Genomic DNA, 21,609 nt, shown 5'->3' with positions numbered 1-21,609 from the left:
CGGTTTGTAGACACACTCACCAACAAAAAATAAAAGCCAACCCCAGATTCACTCACTACAGATACCTCACTACCTGTTTATGAAGCCCTGAGCTCACTTGAGCTGTGTGGGGTTACACGCCAATAAACATCCCAAACACAGAAAATAACAAGAAAATAAAAAAACACAGGCAGATGGCAGAGTCTTTGTAGATAAATACACCACTACACACTGAGAGTGGCTCATAGGAGCTGATTCTGTAGGAGTCCATATGTTGTCTTTTGTAATATCCTGCATAATAAAACTTTAAAATACTGCAAATCATTTGTGTGAAAACCAGTGGTGTAAGGTAGTTGTGACGGGCCCTAGTGTGCCCTGTTTTACCAACAGTGTCTCTTACTGCAGCTTTTATGTTGTATCGTCTTGCAGGTGTGCCCACTTTGTTAGTCTTGAGAGATTTTGCTCCTGAACTATCTACTGTAAATCATATCATCTCATTAAATGATTAAACAGGGACCTGATATTGGACACCAGCACACATATTACCCAGCAATCATCATTACATATGTGTATATGTGACAAAAACTACAAAACAAAATAGCAAATAAATTTTATACTATTTAAAAAAACAGAAAACCATGCTGGAGATGCCTCTTTGACGGCACATGCAGAAAATCGCACCATTTTGATTTACTGGGATTTCTTCTTTTAACGTGGCTGTATTTCCAGATGGCGACCGGGCCCCTCCACCCCAGGGGCCCCAGTGAAGCTGCACTGATAAACATTTATTTGTAGAGTTGTTGTTTCTCTCCCCTCCTCACAGGAACCCAGGAGGCTCCTCCTCCTTCTCACCTCGGTCCCTCAGCTGGGGCCGTCAGTCAGAGTGGACAGCTGATGTGGCGCAGAGCCACACATGTGCACTCGTGTCGGGAACAGCCGGCGTCCATTATCACCCCCCTCCCCCTTACATTCACACACATTAAAAAACAAGCTGTAGATGTTGTAGATAATACTCGAAACAACAGTTTTTACATCATAATACATTTGTTTACATTTATGTGCACTACCTGTTTTTATATTTTTCAGTTATTGAGCTGTATATCAGTGTGTGTCTTGTCTTGTATCTTGTTTGCACCTCATATTCTTTCCTGTTCTCCAGGGAAACACCACTCTGTGTACAGCTGGGTGACAATAAAATCTGAACTTCTCATTTCTTCTGGTATCAAACAGTTCACCAAACAGGGTCGTATCCCCGTCCTCCCCCTCCTGTGCCTGCAGATATTTATAGAGGCCTCGTCTGTCAGCCCTGCCGTGTTGCTTATCACTGTGTGGGATTGGCTGCAGACCCCCGTGTGTCACTCTATTTCTGACTCCACTGCTGCATGCCCCTCTCAGTCTGTCCTGCCCAGTGTGTGTTACCGTGGTGGTGTTTGTGTGACAGCGGGGCTCTCAGGATTTGTCATTAACCGTCTGGATCTTTTGCCCGCTTTCTTTGCCTGTTTCCGAAGGTATGCCACTGTGTGTTGAGTGTGTCCGACGTACACAGACAATTAGAGATAATGACATTCTCCAGGTTGTATTTATAGATGATTTGAGGCGAGAGAGACAGAGCGAGGCCCTGACCGGGGCCTTGTGTGACACACAAGCCGGGGTGTGATATGTGATTTGACTTTGGCTTCAGACAGAATACAACACCAGCTCCAGACTCCAGTCACTGGAAGACTGGTTTTTATGGTTGGCTCTGTTCTTTTTATTGTTTCTGTCTCTGGTGGCTCATTAGGAGGACACTTCTAGAGACTCCTCATGGGTCATAAATGTGTCCGTTCATGTGTGGGATCTACAGTTTAAGACAAGTACATGTTGGACGTTAAAGAAGTGGAGTTTAGAGTGTCACCTGGCGCATAAAAATGTGTGGTTTTACCCTGACTGGCACGCTGCCTCGTCCTGTTGATCTGTGGGGTTGTTTACAGGGACAGACACAACCAGTTGCCTAATGTGGAGCCCACAGGCAGAGACGTTGTGGGGGGGGTGTTCCTCCTGTATGACCCAGATTTAAATGCAGTTTACTGGGTTCAAAGTGAGATACATGCCACTGAAATGACACAAATACCTAATGGAAGGGCCCGAGCCCACCTCCCATGAATAGACGAGAAAGCTGAAAATACTGGAGTGGAACATGAGAAGCGGAGAAATAAACAGGGATCAAAGTGTGTGAACGGCGCGGTTGGAAGCTGTGTCGTGTTTGACAAAAATAAATATGTTTATATCGCACTTTGTGACAGACGATAAAAACAGAAGAAAAAACACTCATGGGAGATATAAAATACATATTAGATCATTTGAATATGTCAATGAAGGCAGATCTTTTAGAAGAGGACACTGATGCAGCTTGTTTGATTTCCAATTGACGTCAATATAAAGTCGGATCTGAAAGTGATTGGAAGGAGGCCAGAACAGAAGAAGAAATATGGTAACATTTACTAGTGCTTGTGAGTACTCTGAGCACTCTGGCAGCAGTATGTTGTACAAGCTGGATTGATTTACCGGGCACTGAATAATAAGTTGGTCTAAGTGGCTGAAAACAAACTCATAACTAAGAGTTTTTCTGTAAACTGAAATGAAAGAAAAGATTTAATCCTCTCAAGATGTGTGTATTCAGTATGGAAGTTTAATTCAGAATCAAAAATTAACTCTAGATTTCTGGCCTCTTGCTGATCAAGTATTTCTATAAGGTAAGGTAAAGTCAGGTAAGGTAAAGTATGGTAAGATATGGTAAGGTTATAAGGTAGGGTAAGATAAGACAAGACAAGATATGATAAGGTTATAAGTTAGGGTAAGATAAGACAAGACAAGATATGATAAGACAAGATAGGGTAAGATAAGGTTGTAAGATAGGGTAAGATAAGACAAGATAAGACAAGATAAGATAAGATAGGGTAAGACAAGATAAGGTTATAAGGTAGGGTAAGATAAGACAAGATATGACAAGATAAGATAGGGTAAGATAAGACAAGACAAGATAAGACAAAACAAGATAAGACAAGACAAGATAAGATAAGATAGGGTAAGACAAGATAAGGTTGAAAGGTAGGGTAAGATAAGACAAGACACGATATGACAAGACAAGATAAGATAAGACAAGACAAGATATGACAAGATAAGATAGGGTAAGATAAGATAAGGTTATAAGGTAGGTTAAGATAAGACAAGACAAGATATGACAAGATAAGATAGGGTAAGATAAGACAAGATAAGATAACATAGGGTAAGACAAGATAAGGTTATAAGGTAGGGTAAGATAAGACAAGACGTGACAAGATAAGATAAGATAGGGTTACATAACATAAGATTATAAGGTAGGGTAAGATAAGACAAGACAAGATATGACAAGATAAGATAGGGTAAGATAAGGTTGTAAGATAGGGTAAGATAAGACAAGATAAGACAAGATAAGATAAGATAGGGTAAGACAAGATAAGGTTATAAGGTAGGGTAAGATAAGACAAGATATGACAAGATAAGATAGGGTAAGATAAGACAAGACAAGATAAGACAAAACAAGATAAGACAAGACAAGATAAGATAAGATAGGGTAAGACAAGATAAGGTTGAAAGGTAGGGTAAGATAAGACAAGACACGATATGACAAGACAAGATAAGATAAGACAAGACAAGATATGACAAGATAAGATAGGGTAAGATAAGATAAGGTTATAAGGTAGGTTAAGATAAGACAAGACAAGATATGACAAGATAAGATAGGGTAAGATAAGACAAGATAAGATAACATAGGGTAAGACAAGATAAGGTTATAAGGTAGGGTAAGATAAGACAAGACGTGACAAGATAAGATAAGATAGGGTTACATAACATAAGATTATAAGGTAGGGTAAGATAAGACAAGACAAGATATGACAAGATAAGATAGGATAAGATAAGATAAGGTTGTAAGGTAGGGTAAGATAAGACAAGACAAGATAAGAAAAGACAGGGTTAGATAAGATAAGATTATAAGGTAGGGTAAGATAAGACAAGACAAGATAAGAAAAGACAGGGTTAGATAAGATAAGATTATAAGGTAGGGTATGATAAGACAAGATAAGATAGGGTAACATAAGATAAGGTTATAAGACATGGTAAGATAAGATAAAATAGGGTAAGATTAGATAAGATTAGATAAAACAAGATAAGATATGGTTGCGAGGTAAGGTAAGACATGACAAGAAAAGACAAGACAAGATAATCCATTATTTGTCCCACAATGGGGACATTTTCAACATTGCAGCAGCAGAGCGCAAACAGGAAGTATCAATAGAAAAAAATAAAATACACAGCAATATGAAAATATGTAACATAAGTTGTAGTATTGCACGTAACTGGCCAATGCGAAAATTTGAAAATGTCCCTTTCTAGAGTTTCTTTACGGGCTACTGTAGAAACAAAGTGGTGTAACATGGCGATCACCATAGACGTGGACCTGCTCCCTGTGTAGATATAAACGGCTCATTCTAAGGTAACGAAAACACAACAGTTCTTATTTTCAGGTGATTATACACTAAAGAAAAAAGACGGTTTCTTAAAGAATAATGACGCCTGGACACTGGAGTGGCTGAGACACGTCTCAGTGATGGAAAAACGTGTGTGTGTGTGTGTGTGTGTGTGTGTGTGTGTGATGACTTCTGACTGATCTGATCTGAGGGAATGAAATGTTTTAAATCTCAAAGTTGAAAGTCACGTTTGACACTTGTCATCGTCTTCACGGCGGCTGAAGCTTCACACTTGTGTCACTTTCCTCACTTTCAACTGTCTCTCTTCTTCATCAGGTTGTTTATCTTTCCCTGCGAACACACACACACACACACCGCCACTCTGACATCACATCTGGCTGTAATCCACCTCCCACAACTCCCTGTGGAAACCATGGCACTGTCTTCACGCTTAAAACTGTGGGAGCAGAAGGGAGGTGCAGGGATGCTGCATGCTGCGTTAATTGGACGTCTAATGTATAATCTTGACTGCATGTATGTGTGTGTGTGTGTGTGTGTGTGTGTGTGTGTGTGTGGAGCATTGATTACATGGTGAGTGGCCCCTCTGTTCTAACCCTGAATCATCCCGCCGTGTCACTGCATGTTAGTCATCGAGCATGTTTAGTGTACGAGTCTGAGCTTTTTACAGCTGCATGGTGTCATCTGTGGCGAGCTGGTATTTGTGTCGATGTTCAATATTTTTGTACAATCAGTAAGAAAAGTGCAAATTCCCGAAGTTAATTTTTTTTTTTCAGGGGGCTGCACAGTTAAACCCTGAAACAACATGGATTCGGGATCTTTCCTGTACACATTTGCTCACTACCCCCTCCCATAAGGATGCAGTGTTTAGAAAGTGGGCAGAACATGGACTCACAAATCTACACCAACTCTGTCATGAAGGCAGCCATAAGTCATCTGAGGAGTTAAGGGAGGAATTCATGCTTCCCAAAACAGACTTCTCTAGATATTTACAATTAAAGGATCTTCTATAAACAATAGGACTGGAATACAGTTTTGGAGCCCACCCCAATTGAGGAGTTCTTGATAAAAGTACAAACAGGAAGTAGGGGCAAGAAAGTTGTAGATCATGACTCTTGACGATACACGACAGATAAAAAGGAGATGGGAAATGGGTTCAGACATACCACAGGACAAATGGGAGGAAGTATGTATTGACGCACTTAGTAACCAACTCAAATACTTCGAGGGAGTTCGGCTGGAAGGTGGTTATGAGATTTTTTTCACATTCAGACAAGATGTAGTCATGAGAAACTACAGCTACGACAAATGGGAGGAGGTATGTATTGGCGCACACTTGGTAACCAACTCAAATACTTGGAGGGAGTTCGATTGGAAGGTGGTTATGAGATTTTTTCGGACACCCAAAGTAGTGGCTAAAATGGGCTCAACATACTCAAATCTTTTTTGAGAATTTGGTAAGATATTTTCTTAAGTGCCTCAAAAATCTTTTCTCAAAATGTACTTAACTTAGTGCATGCCCAAAATATGTGGGTATGGTTGCCAATTTGCATACCATAGTTTCTCAAACATTTATTTAAGGGTAGCAGTATAGAGTCTAACATTGATGGGAGAGCAATAAAGTTCAGTTTTAGGACTTTTACCCTCATCTTTTTTTGGTCAAATGTTGTGTATTTGTACTTCTTTGGGCCTCAAACATGAAACCATGAGAGAAGTTTAGAAGAGCTTGTAGGCGTATTTCAACTCCACTTTGAGTAGAGGATCTGAATACTTCCTCCACCACGATTTTAAACTGTGCTGGGACTCTGAAACCCTGGAATGTGCTCTCATGAAATTCTGAAACAGATGAACAAAAGTTCATGGCATGTTATAAAAAACCGCTACCATGGCAGGCACATTTTCTCTGGTTAGTCATCCAATATGCAGAATGATAAAAGCCTTTTCAAGCACACTTGAGCGGATCCTGGTCTAAATTTGGCATTAGGCATGTAGTGTAGTCAAAGTATAAAGCTGCATAAAATGAAATTATTTAAGAAAGGAACAAAGATCTCAAATTTGTTCTTAGTTATTCCAGAACTTTTCTGTGAAGAGGAAAATGACAATAACTTAACCATAAGTGTTATAAATAGTCTTTTCCTCAGTTGGATCCTCACAAAGTTTCTCATGACTACATCTCGTCTGAATGTGAAACAGCTGTCCTACTGACCTTTGTGATATTCCCTATTGTGTCAGCAGGTGATATCTATTAATTAAATGTCAGGCCTCTGGTCGCCTCCCTGTTTGGCACTTCTGGTTCCCTCATGAAGCTTGTCTCAGCCGCTGACTCACAGTTCCTCTTAAAGATGGAAAACTTTATATTAAATCATAAATTATTCTCAAGTGTGAAAAGTTTAGGGAGGTTGAAGACGACAGGATGTGGAGGTGAGAGATCTGACTTCTTGGTACAGTGCAGTCGCCAGAAGAAAATGTTGGCATTGTACGTTTCTGCAAACCACAAATACTGTACATAACATTTGCAAGTCTCATTCGTATCATATCAGTGTTTCTAAAGTGACATAGTCTATGAGCTGACTTTGTCATCTGGAGCTGGAGGAGATGGTGGATGATGTGACAGCTAGAGATGGCTGTCAGGCTCCAGACCACTGTTGTAGACCAACAAAAAACAAAACTGTTTTTTACTGAGACATCGCTGTATTTCCTGGCAAGATAGCAGTACAACCAGCAGTTGTTTTTAGTGAGATGTTGCTGATTTCTTGCCGGGATAGTGCAACAAAAGCGGTTGTTTAATACTGAGACATTGCAGCATTTTCTGTCAGGATAGTGCCGTGAAAAGAAGTTGTTTTTTACCCAGATGTCGCTGCGTTTCCTGCTGGGATAGCAGCAAAAAAGTGGTTGTTTTGTACAGAGACATCGCTGTGTTTTCCGCTGGGATAGTAGCACAAAAGAGATTGTTTATTACTGAGACATCGCTGCATTTTCTGTTTAGATAGTGCCATGAAAATTGTTTTTATTTTACAGAGACATCGCTGCGTTTCCTGCGGGGATAGTGCCATAAAAAGAGATTGTTTTTTACCTAGACATCGCTGTATTTCCAGAAGGGATAGTGCCATGAAAAGTGATTGTTTTTCCCAGATGTCGCTGTTTTTTCCTGCCAGGACAGCGCCACGAAAAGAGGTTTTTCTTTTTTTAGACGTTTCTGCATTTCCTGCCAGATTAGTGGCACAAACAGCAGTTTTCTCACAGAGATGTCGCTGCGTTTCTGGCGGGGATGGTGGTACAAAAAGTGGTTGTTTTTAAACAGACACGCTGCATTTTCTTCCGGTGCAGTGCCACGAAAAGTGATTGTTTTTCAGCTAAACATCACTGCTTTTCCTGCTGGGATGGCAGCACAAACAGTGATTGTTCTTTACCCAGATGTCACCGCGATTCCTGCCAGGATAGTGCTTCAAAAAGCGGATGTTTTTTACCGAGACATTGCTGCATTTCCAGCCAGGATAGAGGCGCAAAAAGTGTGACATCGCTGCATTTCCCGGGTTAGTGTTTGGTTGCTGTTAACTGAGACATTGCTACGTTTCCGTCGGGGATAGTGCTGCCAGAATTAGGTATTTGTGGCTAAACCTAACCACACATTAACCGCTTTGTTGAAATGTAAAGTTTCAGTGTATCAGCTACATAACAACATGCAAATATAACATATCTTTGGTTTGCAGAAATGTACAATACCAGTAATTTTTCCTGGTGACTGGGTTGAATAGTGATATCTGAGGTGACCTGGGCCAAACCTTTGTTCTAACCATTCTCACAAGCAAATGTAGTGAATGTGCAGAATCAGAGGAATGGTCTAGTGAACCATTTGGCCTTCATTTAAAGGGTCTGTTCCCCCAAATTACAAAATACCCTATTTTTTGGTATTCTCTCAGGTGGTATCGAGCCTTGCAGATAGTTTCATGTCCAGGTTTTTAGACATTTGTCTCTGGTAGAAATGAAACCACTGGTTTATTTTGTCAAAATGTTTGAGGAAAACAACATTGTGCATAACTGGGTTAACCTGTAATGTGACATGCATGTGTGCAGAGGGAAAACCTGCATGTACAGTTTCCATCATTCTACAAAAAAATACCATCATCCCAGCATGCTGTATGAATCCAGTGTTCTGTTTATCCACATCACACAATGACTTTGTGTCTGCTATGATCAATCAATCAATCTACAGATAAAGGAGGAGAAGACGCCGGTGGTCGCGGCCGAACCTCCTCCACCTCTGACAGCTGTGCCGGGCGGCTTCCTCAAACAGCTGGTCAGAAGCTCCGAGAAGGAGACCAAACAGAAAGAGCCGGAGAGCAAAGAAAAAGAAGAGCTGAGAGCAGTGAGGGATCTTACGTTCGTTTCAAGGGATAGTTTGATGTTTTGGGATGGGAAGACTGATGCCACTCTCATGTCTGTGCGCTCAATATATAACGAGTGGAAAAAGGAGAAAAGCTTTTTTTAATCTGTATACAAGTGTGAAAATGCAAAGTTGTGGTTTTCTGATTGAATATTTCTGTTAGCCAATGGGAAGAGAGTTCCAGGTATGAGGTGCTTTAGCAGCTTTGGTTTTCTTTATTAAGCCAGAGTGAAAGTATTTAAATTGGAAATACATGTTGATTGCACAATGTAATGGCTAGAGAATATTGACACTGTCTGCATTTACATTGCGAGAAAGTGACTGCCCCAAGAAAGGGAGTTCAAGTATCTCAGGGTCTTGTTCACGAGTGAGAATGGAGCGTGAGATTTGGTGCGGCATCTGCAGTGATGCAGGCGCTGTGCTGGACTGTCATGGTGAAGAGGGAGCTGAGCCGGAAAGCAAAGCTTTTGGTTTACTGGTCCATCTACGTCCCAACCCTCACCTATGGTCATGAGCTCTGGGTAGTGACCGAAAGAATGAGGTCGCGGATACAAGCAGCTGAAATGAGTTTCCTCCGTGGGGTGTCTGGGCTCAGCCTTAGAGATAGAGGGAGGACCTTGCAGTAAATCCATTGCTCCTTCGCGTCGAGGGGGTTCGGTTGAGGTGGTTCGGGCATTTGATCAGGATGGCAACTGGTTGCCTCTCGTTTGAGGTGTTTGGGGCATGTCACGTCCCACTGGTGGGAGGCCCCGGGGCAGACCCAGAACACGCTGGAGGGATTACACCCATTGGCTCACAGACCTGGAGACATGAGCTCTGCAGCTGGACCCTTTTCTTCTATCTCGGTGGAGACTTCCTGCAAAGACTTTAGCAACCCTCCATAAAACCACAACTTGATCTTACGCATTAGTTCTTGAGTGGCTCAGTCAAACAAGATATAACTTGTCAAGCAGTGAGCTTTGAATTTCCTGGAAATTGTTTTTGTAACATTCAGACAGAGCCAAGCTTGCTGATGCTAAGCTAAGCTAACCTGTAAGTGTTTCCTTTCCCTTCAGATAGTATTCCCTGCACTGGAGTTGTAGTCAGGGAAAGGTTAAGTTGAGGTAAAGCAATGCAGATCACAACATCAGGGTTAGGGAACAGGATACTTTGGGTTCAGGCTAAGTCAATGTTGATGGGGAGCGTAGCTTCATATTTATCATTCAGATCTCAGAGTGGTATCAATCTTCTCGTCTAACGCTCCATAAGAAAGCAAATAAATGTTGTACTATTCCATAAATTCCCCCTCTTATGTTTCCTCCCCTACAGCCAAGCAAACTCAGCAACAACCTCGTGCAACAGTTCCTCCTCCCAGATCAGACTCCTCCGATCCTCGAGGCAGAGATGGCTCTGCGGGCCGAGCACCTGATCAACAGCAGCAAACAGACAGACGGCCGATCGTCGTCTCAGAGGCTCATTCTGTCTCCTAAGCCCAGCAACAAACAGGAAGTAACACCAGAGCCACCGAAGCAGCAACAGGACATAAGGTCAGAGAAGAACAAGATGAAGAAGCCAGAGGAGGAGAGGATAGAGGAGGTGCAACAGGTGGAGAGGAAGGAGAAAGGGATGGAGGAGAGGCAGGAGCCAGAGGGAAGGCAGGCAGACACAACTATAACAGAGCATGAGAACAGGAGAGAGGTACGTTTGTTATGTGGGAATAATTAGAGAGTTTGTCACTGTTTAATTAATTAAATGTTTAATTATTAAAAAGCGTTTAGACAGAGTGATTAAATTTACATTTAGTGGCTTTAGAGAATCATTTCAATTATTCTGATGGCTTAAATTTAAAATTGCAGCTATGAGTGATGTTGATCTTCTCTTCTAACTCTCTCCAAGCATACATCCCAAAATGTCCAATTATTCCTTTAATTTTCCCAACAAATACTGACCATGACCCAACACCTGGACAAAACAAACCAGACAAAACTGACTAACTGAATGAACAGAGCTGAAACAATTATGAAATTAATAAAAAAAAATTAAAATAATGGGACAAATCAATAAACATAAAAAAGCATAACTAAAATCCAAATACAACAAAAGTGGTGCAGCAAAAATATTTTTTTAAAGGATAAGGCACCGGACTCATTTTTTAACATTCAGTTCGATCATTCAGTTCAAATTTAAATTTTAATTATTTTAATTCCATTTCCTGATATTCCTGCCGCCTCCTGCTTTAACATTTACAGTTTACAATTTGTGATTACTTTAATTTGGAGACTGCTTTTTTAAATTTAAAAACAGAGTCACAGGAGTGCTGGATAAATCTGTAGAAGAATTAAAAATAAATAAATAAATTAATTAATTAATAGAATTTTTCAAAAAATATTTTTAAACTTATTTGTTCACGTATACATTTATTTATATATTTTCATATATCTATATTAATTTATGTTTTGTAAATAAATTACTTAGCTTTTTTCTGTTTTTTTTAATTTTTTTTTTTACATTTTTTAAATTTATATTTTATTTTTTGTCATTTATTTATTTTTGTCCCTTTAATTTTCCTTATTATTTTCCCTTTTATTTTTGCTTTTTCCTATTGCTTTTACTATCCCTTGAAGGGACTGTCTTTGGGCCTTTTAGTCATGTTTTAGTCCAAATTAATTTATATTCGTTTATTAAATGTTTGCAAATAAACACTGAACATATTGATAAGAATTCAGGTGGCTCTCTCCAGACAGACGAAATGACATTTATCATGTCATATCATATCTCTGTTTGTCCTTCAGGTGAGAGATGTTTGGTACGAAGCTGGAACTGTGTGGTACATTCACAAGGATGGTTACACCCTTGGTAAGATATAGAAACACACACACACACACACACACACACATTTTTGTTTTGTTTATCAAACATCAGACATAGAAAAATCCACCAAAAGATTTTATTTTCCCCCCACACACAAGTTGAGACAAACCTCTCATGAATGAGACAGTAAATAATTGATCACAAGTGAGTGAGCCTGACGGTTCAGATCAGTAGAGTTGTGAAGCAGGAGAACGCCATCGTTCCTGGAAATAAAAGACCCATTCTTTTTTTTTTTTTTTTTCATTGTTTTTCCTCATAGACAACGTTATGTGACTCATACTTCTTCACGCTTCACACTTCTTGGACTGACATGAAACTCTGTTGGTTTAACCATTAGTGTAAAAGATGCTGAAAAAAAATACCCTCTTTGCTAAAAGTATGAAGGTTCTGTTTAAAACCAGAGTCTTTGTTGAGAAATATCTGATCAGAGAGCGTTCAGTTCTGTGATGTTGCTGCATAAGTCAGTGTTTTGTTCTGTTGTGCCGAATTTACTGAACAAACTCAGTAAATACGGCACCGTGTTTTGTTCACAAATTAGACAGAACAAACATTTGATATTCACATACAGCTCTGATTCATATCTCTGACTGTCTCTTCTCTCTCGCAACAGCAGCTGAGGCTCATGGGTATTGTGGTATCTTAACCTCTTCTTTAATAAAATGAATGACGAAACATGATCTCTCAGAAACAAAGTTGGGATAATCCTGTATTTTGACCATGTTGGTGACAGATTTGCAACCCAGTCGCCAGAATAAATCTTAGCATTGTATGTTTCTGCAAACCTGTTACATATGCATGTCTCTTTGTAGTGGACGTGTTGAATAACTCTGTGGTTAATATGTGGTTAGAATTAGGCACAAAAACCACTTGGTTATGGTTCAGAAAAGATCATGTTCTGGCTTAAAATTCCTGGTGTTAGGGGCACAATCCTGGATGAAAACGCCAATGGATCCCAACAAAACACTCACGTTTGGTGCCTAAAAAACTGCATTTAACAAAGCAATGAGTCACTAAAGCACAACTGGTTTTGTTGTTTATTGGTCTTGAACAAGCAGCAACCTCCTTAATTTTAACATTCATGACAACTGTATGGAGGCTGAATTTTTATATTATTCACCTCTTTACATTTTCGTACTCGTACTCGTCGTCCTCCGCTTATCCGGGTCCGGGTCGCGGGGGCAGCAGCCTCATCAAAGAAGCCCAGACAGTCCTCTCCCCAACCACTTCCGTCAGCTCTTCCGAGGGAACCCCGAGGCGTTCCCAGGCCAGCCAGGTGATGTAATCCCTCCAGTGTGTCCTGGGGCGGCCCCGAGGTCTCCTCCCGGTCGGACATGCCCCAAACACCTCCCAAGGGATGCATCCGGAAGGCATCCTTACCAGATGCCCGAACCACCTCAACTGGCTTCTCTCGATGTGGAGGAACAGCAGCTCTACTCCGAGTCCCTCCCAGATGTCCGAGCTCCTCACCCTATCTCTAAGGCTGAGCCCAGCCACCCTGCAGAGGAAACTCATTTCGGCCGCTTGTACTCGCGATCTCGTTCTTTTGGTCACTACCCAGAGCTTGTGACCATAGGTGAGGGTTGGAACGTAGATCGACCAGTAAATCGAGAGCTTCACTTTCTGGCTGAGCTCCCTCTTCACCACAACAGACTGGTTAAGTGCCTGCATCACTGCTGACGCCGCCCCAATCCGCCTGTCAATCTCCCGCTCCAACCTACCCTCACTCGTGAACAAGACCCCGAGATACTTGAACTCCTGAGGCAGGACCTCCCCCCTGACCTGGAGTGGGCAATCCACCCTTTTACGGCTGAGGACCATGGCCTCAGACTTGGAGGTGCTGATTCTCATCCCAGCCGCTCCTCCGAGAACCGTCACCTTATCGTGGTGGAGGAGTTTGAGTGCCCTAATGACCCTAGGAGCTATGCTGTCGGGGGCATTTTGCCCCTGGTAGGGTTTCCCATGGCAGATTGGTTCTGGGCGAAGGGTCAGATGTAGAATGGTTCAAAAGACCCTTCACGATGGACAACAACAGGAGAATGTGTACCCGGCCCGGAGGGTTACCGGGGCGCTGCCCTGGAGCCAGGCCTGGGGTTGGGGCCCGTGGTCGAGCGCCTGGTGGCCGGGCCTTCGCCCATGGGGTCTGGCCGGGCCCAGCCCGAACTGGCTACATGGGCTCGTCCCCCTGCAGGCCCACCACCCGCAGAGGGATCCAGAAGGGAGTGGTGCATTGTGGATCGGGCAGCAGACCAAGGCGGGGGCCTTGGCGGTCCGATCCTCGGCTACGGAAGTTGGCTCTTGGGACTCTTTACATTTTATTAAGGCCTAAAGTTATGCATATTTAAGGGCGGGGCTGCTTAAGTGACAGGCTGTGTGCAAGGCGTCGTTATAGCCTGTAAGTCAGATCCACCCCTCGCTCCTCCACAGTTCCACCCTCTCGTCCAAATATGGTCACCTCTGGCTCCAAAAATCCAAGATGGCGACAGCTGAAATTACGAACTTGATGCTTTAAACAGGAGTCCACAAACGGATGGGTGATGTCATGGTAGCTTCATCCATTATTTATACAGTCTGTTGAACAGTGGTCTGCAGCCACCATCCACCATCTCCTCCCCCCCCGGTCACTTTGGAAACGTTGGTATGATACATATGGTGATTGGGCTGAAGATTTGTCAACCAACAAATCAGTAGAGATCATTTATATATTAGCCTAATCTATTTTGATACGGATAAATGTCGAGGTGTTGAAAGGGCTGAGTGGAAGAGACAAAATCCACTGTGGTGTGCACATGGAGATCGTCTCTCTTGTTCAGGACATAATGTGTGTGGATTAGTGGAGTCCTCTGATAATCCACACACAATCTCCGGTAATCTTTCAGCCTGTTTTATTACCTACATATCATATTACATATTAGTTACAGCAGAGTCAATATGTGACTCCTGATGCTGCTCCAGATCCATCTGCTCCCTTTATCCATCCATCCATCTTACTGCACTGTAATAATCCCATTAGACCTTCATATGGCCAAACAGACCTCTGACCTTTGACCTTTTACATGCAGGGATCAGAGAATTATGCCAGAAAGGCTTAGAGAGACATAAATACGCGGCCATATGAGTACTTTGTACTTCTACTCCACTACATTTCAGTGGCAAATACTGTAGTTTATACTGCACTACATTTTTCAGACACCTCACTTTGTTTGTCATAAAAAGATTTGACAGTAAAAAACATGTGTTAAACTTATTTAATACAACAGACTATTCAATGTTAGACCAGTGGTTCCCACTCTTTTTATCTTTTAGCGCTTATCAAAGAATCGGTGTGTGGTTTAGGCATCTTCTTATCATGTTTCAGGTGATTAGTTATTTTTTAATTCTAGTAAAAGGAATAATATAGTAAAGAACACAGGAAAACATATAAATCGTTTTTTAAAATGGTCAAATTACCAAATATTTCACACCAACAGAAGAGATTTGACAAAAGCCCAAACAAGACAAGAAAAATTATCAAAAAAAGGAAAAAATGCCCAGAAAAATTGTATTTATAATTTTTATAATGTATTTTTAAAATTATATTACAGAGAAAAAAAAATCTTTCCCTGTCTCTGTTTCTAAATATATATATATATAAACAGAGACAGGGAAAGATTTTTATATTTATATATATATATATATATATGTGTGTGTGTGTGTGTATATATATATATATATATATATATATATATACATTCAGCACATTTTAAGGTAATTTCTTTGTTGTTTTTTTGTACCATTTTTTAAAAATAATTTTTGGGCCATTTTTACATGTGTTCTTGAAAGTAATGAGACCAATTTGCTGAGGTTTTGAAGGGTTAATGCATCCGAATTTAATTTCTTCCTCTTCTTCTCTCCCATTAATCATGTGACGACCCCTTGTGTGTATCTGTTGACCCTTTGGAGGGGCCTGACCTCTAGGTTGGGAACCACGACCTAAACTAGTTAATTGTTTATAAGGTGGCTCAAACCAACTCCACCTGGAGCAGCTACAACAGTAACATGCCGCAGTATTAACTATTTAATAATGTCCATATATAAACAGTTTACTGCACAATGAGTACTTTTACAACTGATACTTTAAGTACATTTTACACACAATATTTCTTTGTTTTTTAAGTAGGATTATTTTCACAGTGTTGTGTTGGCACTTTTACTTCAGTATGGGATGTAAATACTTCTCCCACCACTGACTCATTTCAGCCACTCAGCATCAATAACAGGTGTTGTTGTTGTTGACAGGTTGTGTTGTGTGTTTGAATCTATCACTGAGGGAGTTTGCTCTTTGTTCTCTGATTGGACGGTCTGTACTTGTTTCAGCTACTCAGCTGAAGCCAGATGAAGGCACACCTGAACTCCCAGAAGGCCGAGTGAGAGTCCGCCTGCAGACAGACGGGTCTCTGCATGATGTCACAGAGTACGAGATTGAGAAGGTAACTCACTTCTTTTTCCTTTTGAGTATCTTCCTGTGTGTTGTTAACACTTTAACAGACTGACAGTGTCTACTTCCTCTCCTCCACAGCTCAACCCATCAGACCTGGACCTGTGCGAGGACCTGAGTGACCTACAGAGCGTCAACGAGTGTGGAGTTCTGCACAATCTGACCAGCCGAGCCAAATCCAGCATGCCGCTCACACAAGCAGGACCCAACCTGGTCAACTTCTGGCCTCCGTTACAGACTAACAGCAAGGTGAAGTCAAACACATAGCTGTGAAAGATGCACACTCAGAGGTCCCATTCAAAAAATGCCTGTTTTTAACTTTATATTTTTCATTTTTGTTCTTAAATTTGAATGCTTAGACTGCTAGAAAACGTCCATTTCCTAGGGGGAGATGACAACAGGCTAGGGCGTAGGGTACAGCGTAGACTCTACATCGATGCAGAGTCTACGCTGTAGGTACGGAGTTAATTCAGCGCAGAGGTATAAATCCTGTTCAAGATGAGACTTGCATTTAAAACATATATCCTTTAAGTGCAAATGAATAAAAACTGGTATTCTAAAAACATGCAGTATATATACACAAGAAATACAGTGGTGGAAGAAGTACTCAGATCTTTTACTGAAGTAAAAGCTGCTCTACTGCAGTGTAAAAATACTTAATATTAAAGTCTGGCATTCAAAATCTCACTTAAATAGAGGTACTACGGTATTAGCATCAAACTATATAGAGTACCAAAAGTAAAAGTACTCATGCAGGATGTTCAATTTCAGAAAAAAAATAAAAAAAATAGGCCTATAATACTGATATATAATTATCGATGCATCATTGTGTTCAATATTTTAATATTGCAGCTGGTAAAAGTGGAGATAATTTTAATGAATCATCATTAATTTTGTTTGTTATTTTTCATATAATGAATCTAAATCTGCAAAAATGATCAGATAAAGGTAGTGGAGTAGACATATGAAGTAACAGAAAATGAGACAGAAGAACAGGAAATAGTCAAGTCCAGGACAAGTACCTCGGAATTATACTTAAATAAAGTACTTCAGTGACTTTCCACCACTGAACGTATTGATATTTTGCTAAACACAAAATAAAAAAACCAAGATATAAAACAAAATATAAACGACACACATAATGTAGCAATTAAACTGTGGGTAAGTCAGGAACATCACGTGTGTATATTACACATATTTAATAAACAAGTTGAATGTTTAGTTGCAGTCATAGATATCTATCATCTCAAAGAAGTATTTAACTACTGGAAAAATAGTCTCCTTCATAAAACTGGAATGTCTGTGCAGTAGAAATACACAAATACTTTTCATATTGGTGCAACATGACCAGAGAATACACAGGAAAATGGCTGCGGTGTACGTTGGTAACAAAACTACAACTACCAGAATGCCTTGCGCTGCATTGGACCAATCAACGATCCCGCTGGTGGGTGACGCAATACGAGTTTGTGCATTTTTTTCGTAGGAACAAAATGGCGGACGGGCTTGGTAATAATCATGAATTAAAGTTTAACGGTAAGATAAAATATGCTTCTAAAAACATTTTAGGCGTGAAATAGGCAACATGGCAACACAATATTGATTTGTATTTGATAAGCACTGCTTGCTTTTACGGATTGGCCTCTGTTTTTCAGCCTGGCTTTCTGTAATACAGTAAACAATATGGCGCCCGCCTCCTGTTTACAAATTCTCTTGGTAAATGATAAGCTAAAATATGTTTCTGAAGACATTTTAAAAAAGAAACAGGCAACGTTGTCACATAATCTTGGTTTATGTTTGATCAGCACTGCCGAGTTTTATCGTTTGGTCTCATTTTTCAGCTGCTTTTATACAGTATAGGCAATAGTTTGGCACCCACTTCCTGTTTACAGTTTCTTGGATTTTAAATGCATTATTGTGTTCAGTTCATCACTGTGATCATCATGGTGCTCATTCGGATAGCTCAGTCTATAGTAATAATGCTGCCTCATAACTTATTTGATGATTATATTTTGTTTTAATAATCTGAATCTGCAAACTAACGTTAACTTAAGTTATAATACATGAAGTGCAGTAATAAGGAAAATATGTCTCTCTGAGATGTAGTTCAATAGAAACATAAAGTAGCAGAACATGTAAGTACTCGTAGAAAGTTACCGTACCTCACAAATGAAATTACAGCACTCGTGTAAATTTCCTTAGTTACTTTCCACCACTTAACACATGCAAGAGTTTGCTAAACAGTTAGTTTGCACCTACAGTCTCAAATAAAATCAGACAAAACAAATACACATAATAATACACAATTAAAATGTGTGTACAAGGACATGTACTATATTTGGTATATAAAGATAATCAGTTATTGTATCATCTTATTTAGCCATTTAGACACACTCAGTCTTTACACGTTTTTTGGAAAAAGGAAAATTACCCCAAATTTAGCAAAAATAATTCTGTATTTTTTATTTTTGCTACAAAGAATCACCCATATCTTGAAAGGAGGTGCAATATCAGAGAAAATGACACTTAATTTAGCAAAACCCATGAAACCGATTACCAGTAGTAATGTTTTGTAATTATGAAACGCATTACAAGTCATGGTCTGTTGCAAGTCATACAGTCTGTACAGATTAGTCACTTAAAAATATCTGACCATTAATAGACGCATCACATATTTGTAAGTACTTTGATTATATGCCGTGAGACTGTTGTGAGTATTTGTTATTCATTTACCAGTAGCAGTTAGTTTCAAAGGTCACTGATGTTGTCTAAAAAACAAAGAGCTACAGCACTACTGCAAAAAAAAGTATATTAACTGGTCATATCACAAAGTGTTATCAGTAATACTCTTTTCCTTAAGTTCACTTAAACTAAAGTAAGAGTTGCAGTATTACAGTGGTAAATATTCTGTTACAAGTAAGTCTGGCATTCAGTGTTTTACATAATTAAAAGTACAAAAGTGTCAGTATCAAAAGACAGTTAAAGTACCAAAAGTAGAAGTGCTCAGTGGTCAGAATGTCCAATTTTATTTTTAATAATATATATTATTGGATTATAACTCATGATGCATTAATGTGTTCATCGCTTATGTGTTGCAGTTGGTAAAAGGTGAAGAGGTGTAGATCACCAGTATTGATTCTTTCTCATTCTCCTCTTTCAGACTCCAAAGTCTCGTCGAGGGGAGTCAGTGTGGGATGCTCCTCCTGCTCTGGCTGCTCTGGTCAAACGGGTGTACGTGTCCATGGTCGGCACCAGAAGAGACCACACTGTGTGTGCGGTGGGACGCAGCGGGACTGGCAAGACCACCACATGCCAGGCGTTCACATTGTCTCTCCTCAAACAGGCCGGTACAACCAGGGAGAAGATCAGCGGTGAGTCCAGAGGCAGCAGGGACCACACTATATGTCCACGCTCTGCTTTTTGACTGTTAATTCATCTTGTTTTGTCCCGTCACCAGTGGAGCGTGTGCAGGCCATGTTCACCATCCTGAGGTCTTTTGGCTGCGTGAGCTCTCAGCACAGTGACGCTTCATCTCGGTTCGCCATGGTCTTCTCGATGGACTTTAACCACGCTGGACAGGTGGCTGCTGGACACCTACAGGTACGCAACACAGACACATTAAACAGTCAAATATAGTTACGTACAAAGATCCTCATGTCTTCTTCTTTCTCTCTCCGTCAGACGATGATGCTGGACAAATGGAAGGTGTGTCAGCAAACTCAGGGCGAGAGTAACTTCCTGGTCTTCTCTCAGATGCTGGCAGGACTCAGCACAGAGATGAGGTAACTAAGTACAATTACTCATCATGTGTATGTTTAATATTTGTAATATGATGATGTTTTTCCTCTGCTTATCAACATGTACTGCAGTTCTGTCATTGTTCTCAATATTTGTCTTCATCAGGACAGAACTGCAGCTGCACCAGCTTCCTGAGAACAACTCTTTTGGGATTGTTCATCCCACAAAGGTACAGTACGAGCAGCAGAAGAGTCACACACAGACTCACATTAGACCGACCTTTGACACAGCAGCAAAATCTCAGGTGTAAGTAATGACATTATAATCTCCAAGTTCCAATTAGCTGCTTCAGTGCATGCAGGCACCTAATCTTTGGTGAACATATGACTTTTTTTTCCACTAATGACGCAGTTTAGTTTCTTTAAACATGTTTTATGAGGTGAATACTTCCACCTGAATATACTGTATGTGTTAAAGGGTACCTGTTAGGCTCATTTTCAGGCTCCTACGCCTATTTTGGGTTTCTAAAAGACTATGTTTACATGCTTTAATGTCAAAAAACACTTTATTTTCCTCATACTTTCTGTGCTGGAACATCAGTATTCACCCTTTGTCTGAGACACTTTGTTCTAGCTCCTGTCACTTTGAGATCCCCTCCTGAAAAAGTCAAGTCTGCTCTAATGCACTCTCTCTGTCTCTGCACTGTCACAGCAGCCAGGGAATGACTGTTACAGAGCATAGTGGCACTTTCAGCCATGAAAAATCGGGGAGACATTAACAGCGTCAGCAAGCAAGATAACATGTTTTCCTGACGTTAGCATATAGCTACATGCAGCAATGAAAGGTCTCCTTAGAACTGCTGACTTAATCTGCTGTTGAGTTTGAAGTCCTGGAGACCCATATCCCTCTTTAACTGTTCAAAAAAGATACCAAAGATTATCTTTGTCCTACTACGCCGATGATAGCCGTAGCGTCAGGCATTATTTTTTAATACGGGACGCACCTTACATACGAAGGTGGCAGACGCTCACCATCGGCCCAACTTTGAGCGATGGCCAACCGTCAGCTTGGTGTGTCAGGGCCTTAATAGACACCCTGTGAAAACAGTTGTAAAATGTGGACAGAACTCTTCAAAGTCTATAAAATGAACCCGATTATTCTTTTATTCTGCCTCGAGTAAGCCCCCAAACTTGGTGAAAGTGCAACACTAAATCGCTGAAATGCCCTGATATAAAACACATTTACATGACTTATTTATTGTTGGACTCCAAACACAAAGTTTAGGGCTTGAAACTTAGTTCTGATCTGCGAAACAATGACGTGATCTCCCCTCTGCTGACAGGAAACATACTTTTACACTCTCCTCCACAGCCAGTGCAACATTAAAAAACATTTCCACATCAGCATGAATCTGCAACAAGCCAGTGAGAGACTCGGAAACATTTCTGTATTTACGATATTTTTCTGCGACCGCAGTGCTCATGAGAGGTTGAAGCTCTCGGTTGAATAAAAATAGAAAAATGAGGCAAAAGAGGTTTTTTGAAGAGGTGAAATGATGCAGTGAAGAGAGCCATCTTGAAGAGAGACTCAGGCTGTGATGGGAGATGAGATGTGACTCAGCTGTTCCTCCACCTTATTAAGTGGCTGAATTCAGAGACAGACAATCCCTCCCTCCCTCC

The 21,609-nt window shown here is 40.6% G+C and overlaps 1 protein-coding gene across 1 annotated transcript in view; it reads left to right on the top strand.

The window, feature by feature from the left end:
- The first annotated feature begins 1,313 nt into the window (after positions 1-1,313).
- Positions 1,314-21,609, top strand: part of LOC125905621 (unconventional myosin-XVIIIb-like) — a 77,425-nt gene continuing 57,129 nt past the window's right edge. The window contains exons 1-11 of the mRNA XM_049603729.1: positions 1,314-1,487; positions 4,803-4,938; positions 8,698-8,850; positions 10,177-10,545; positions 11,640-11,703; positions 16,072-16,184; positions 16,274-16,441; positions 19,353-19,563; positions 19,650-19,792; positions 19,874-19,974; positions 20,096-20,159. Of these exons, the coding sequence (XP_049459686.1) occupies positions 4,900-4,938; positions 8,698-8,850; positions 10,177-10,545; positions 11,640-11,703; positions 16,072-16,184; positions 16,274-16,441; positions 19,353-19,563; positions 19,650-19,792; positions 19,874-19,974; positions 20,096-20,159 (1,425 nt within the window). The 5' untranslated portion in view covers positions 1,314-1,487; positions 4,803-4,899. The remainder of the gene's footprint in view (positions 1,488-4,802; positions 4,939-8,697; positions 8,851-10,176; positions 10,546-11,639; positions 11,704-16,071; positions 16,185-16,273; positions 16,442-19,352; positions 19,564-19,649; positions 19,793-19,873; positions 19,975-20,095; positions 20,160-21,609) is intronic.

The sequence above is a fragment of the Epinephelus fuscoguttatus genome, linkage group LG18 (assembly GCF_011397635.1).
Source record: "Epinephelus fuscoguttatus linkage group LG18, E.fuscoguttatus.final_Chr_v1".
NCBI lineage: Eukaryota > Metazoa > Chordata > Actinopteri > Perciformes > Serranidae > Epinephelus > Epinephelus fuscoguttatus.
Note: the sequence above shows the minus strand (reverse complement) of the source record. Positions and strands in the feature narration are given on the sequence as shown.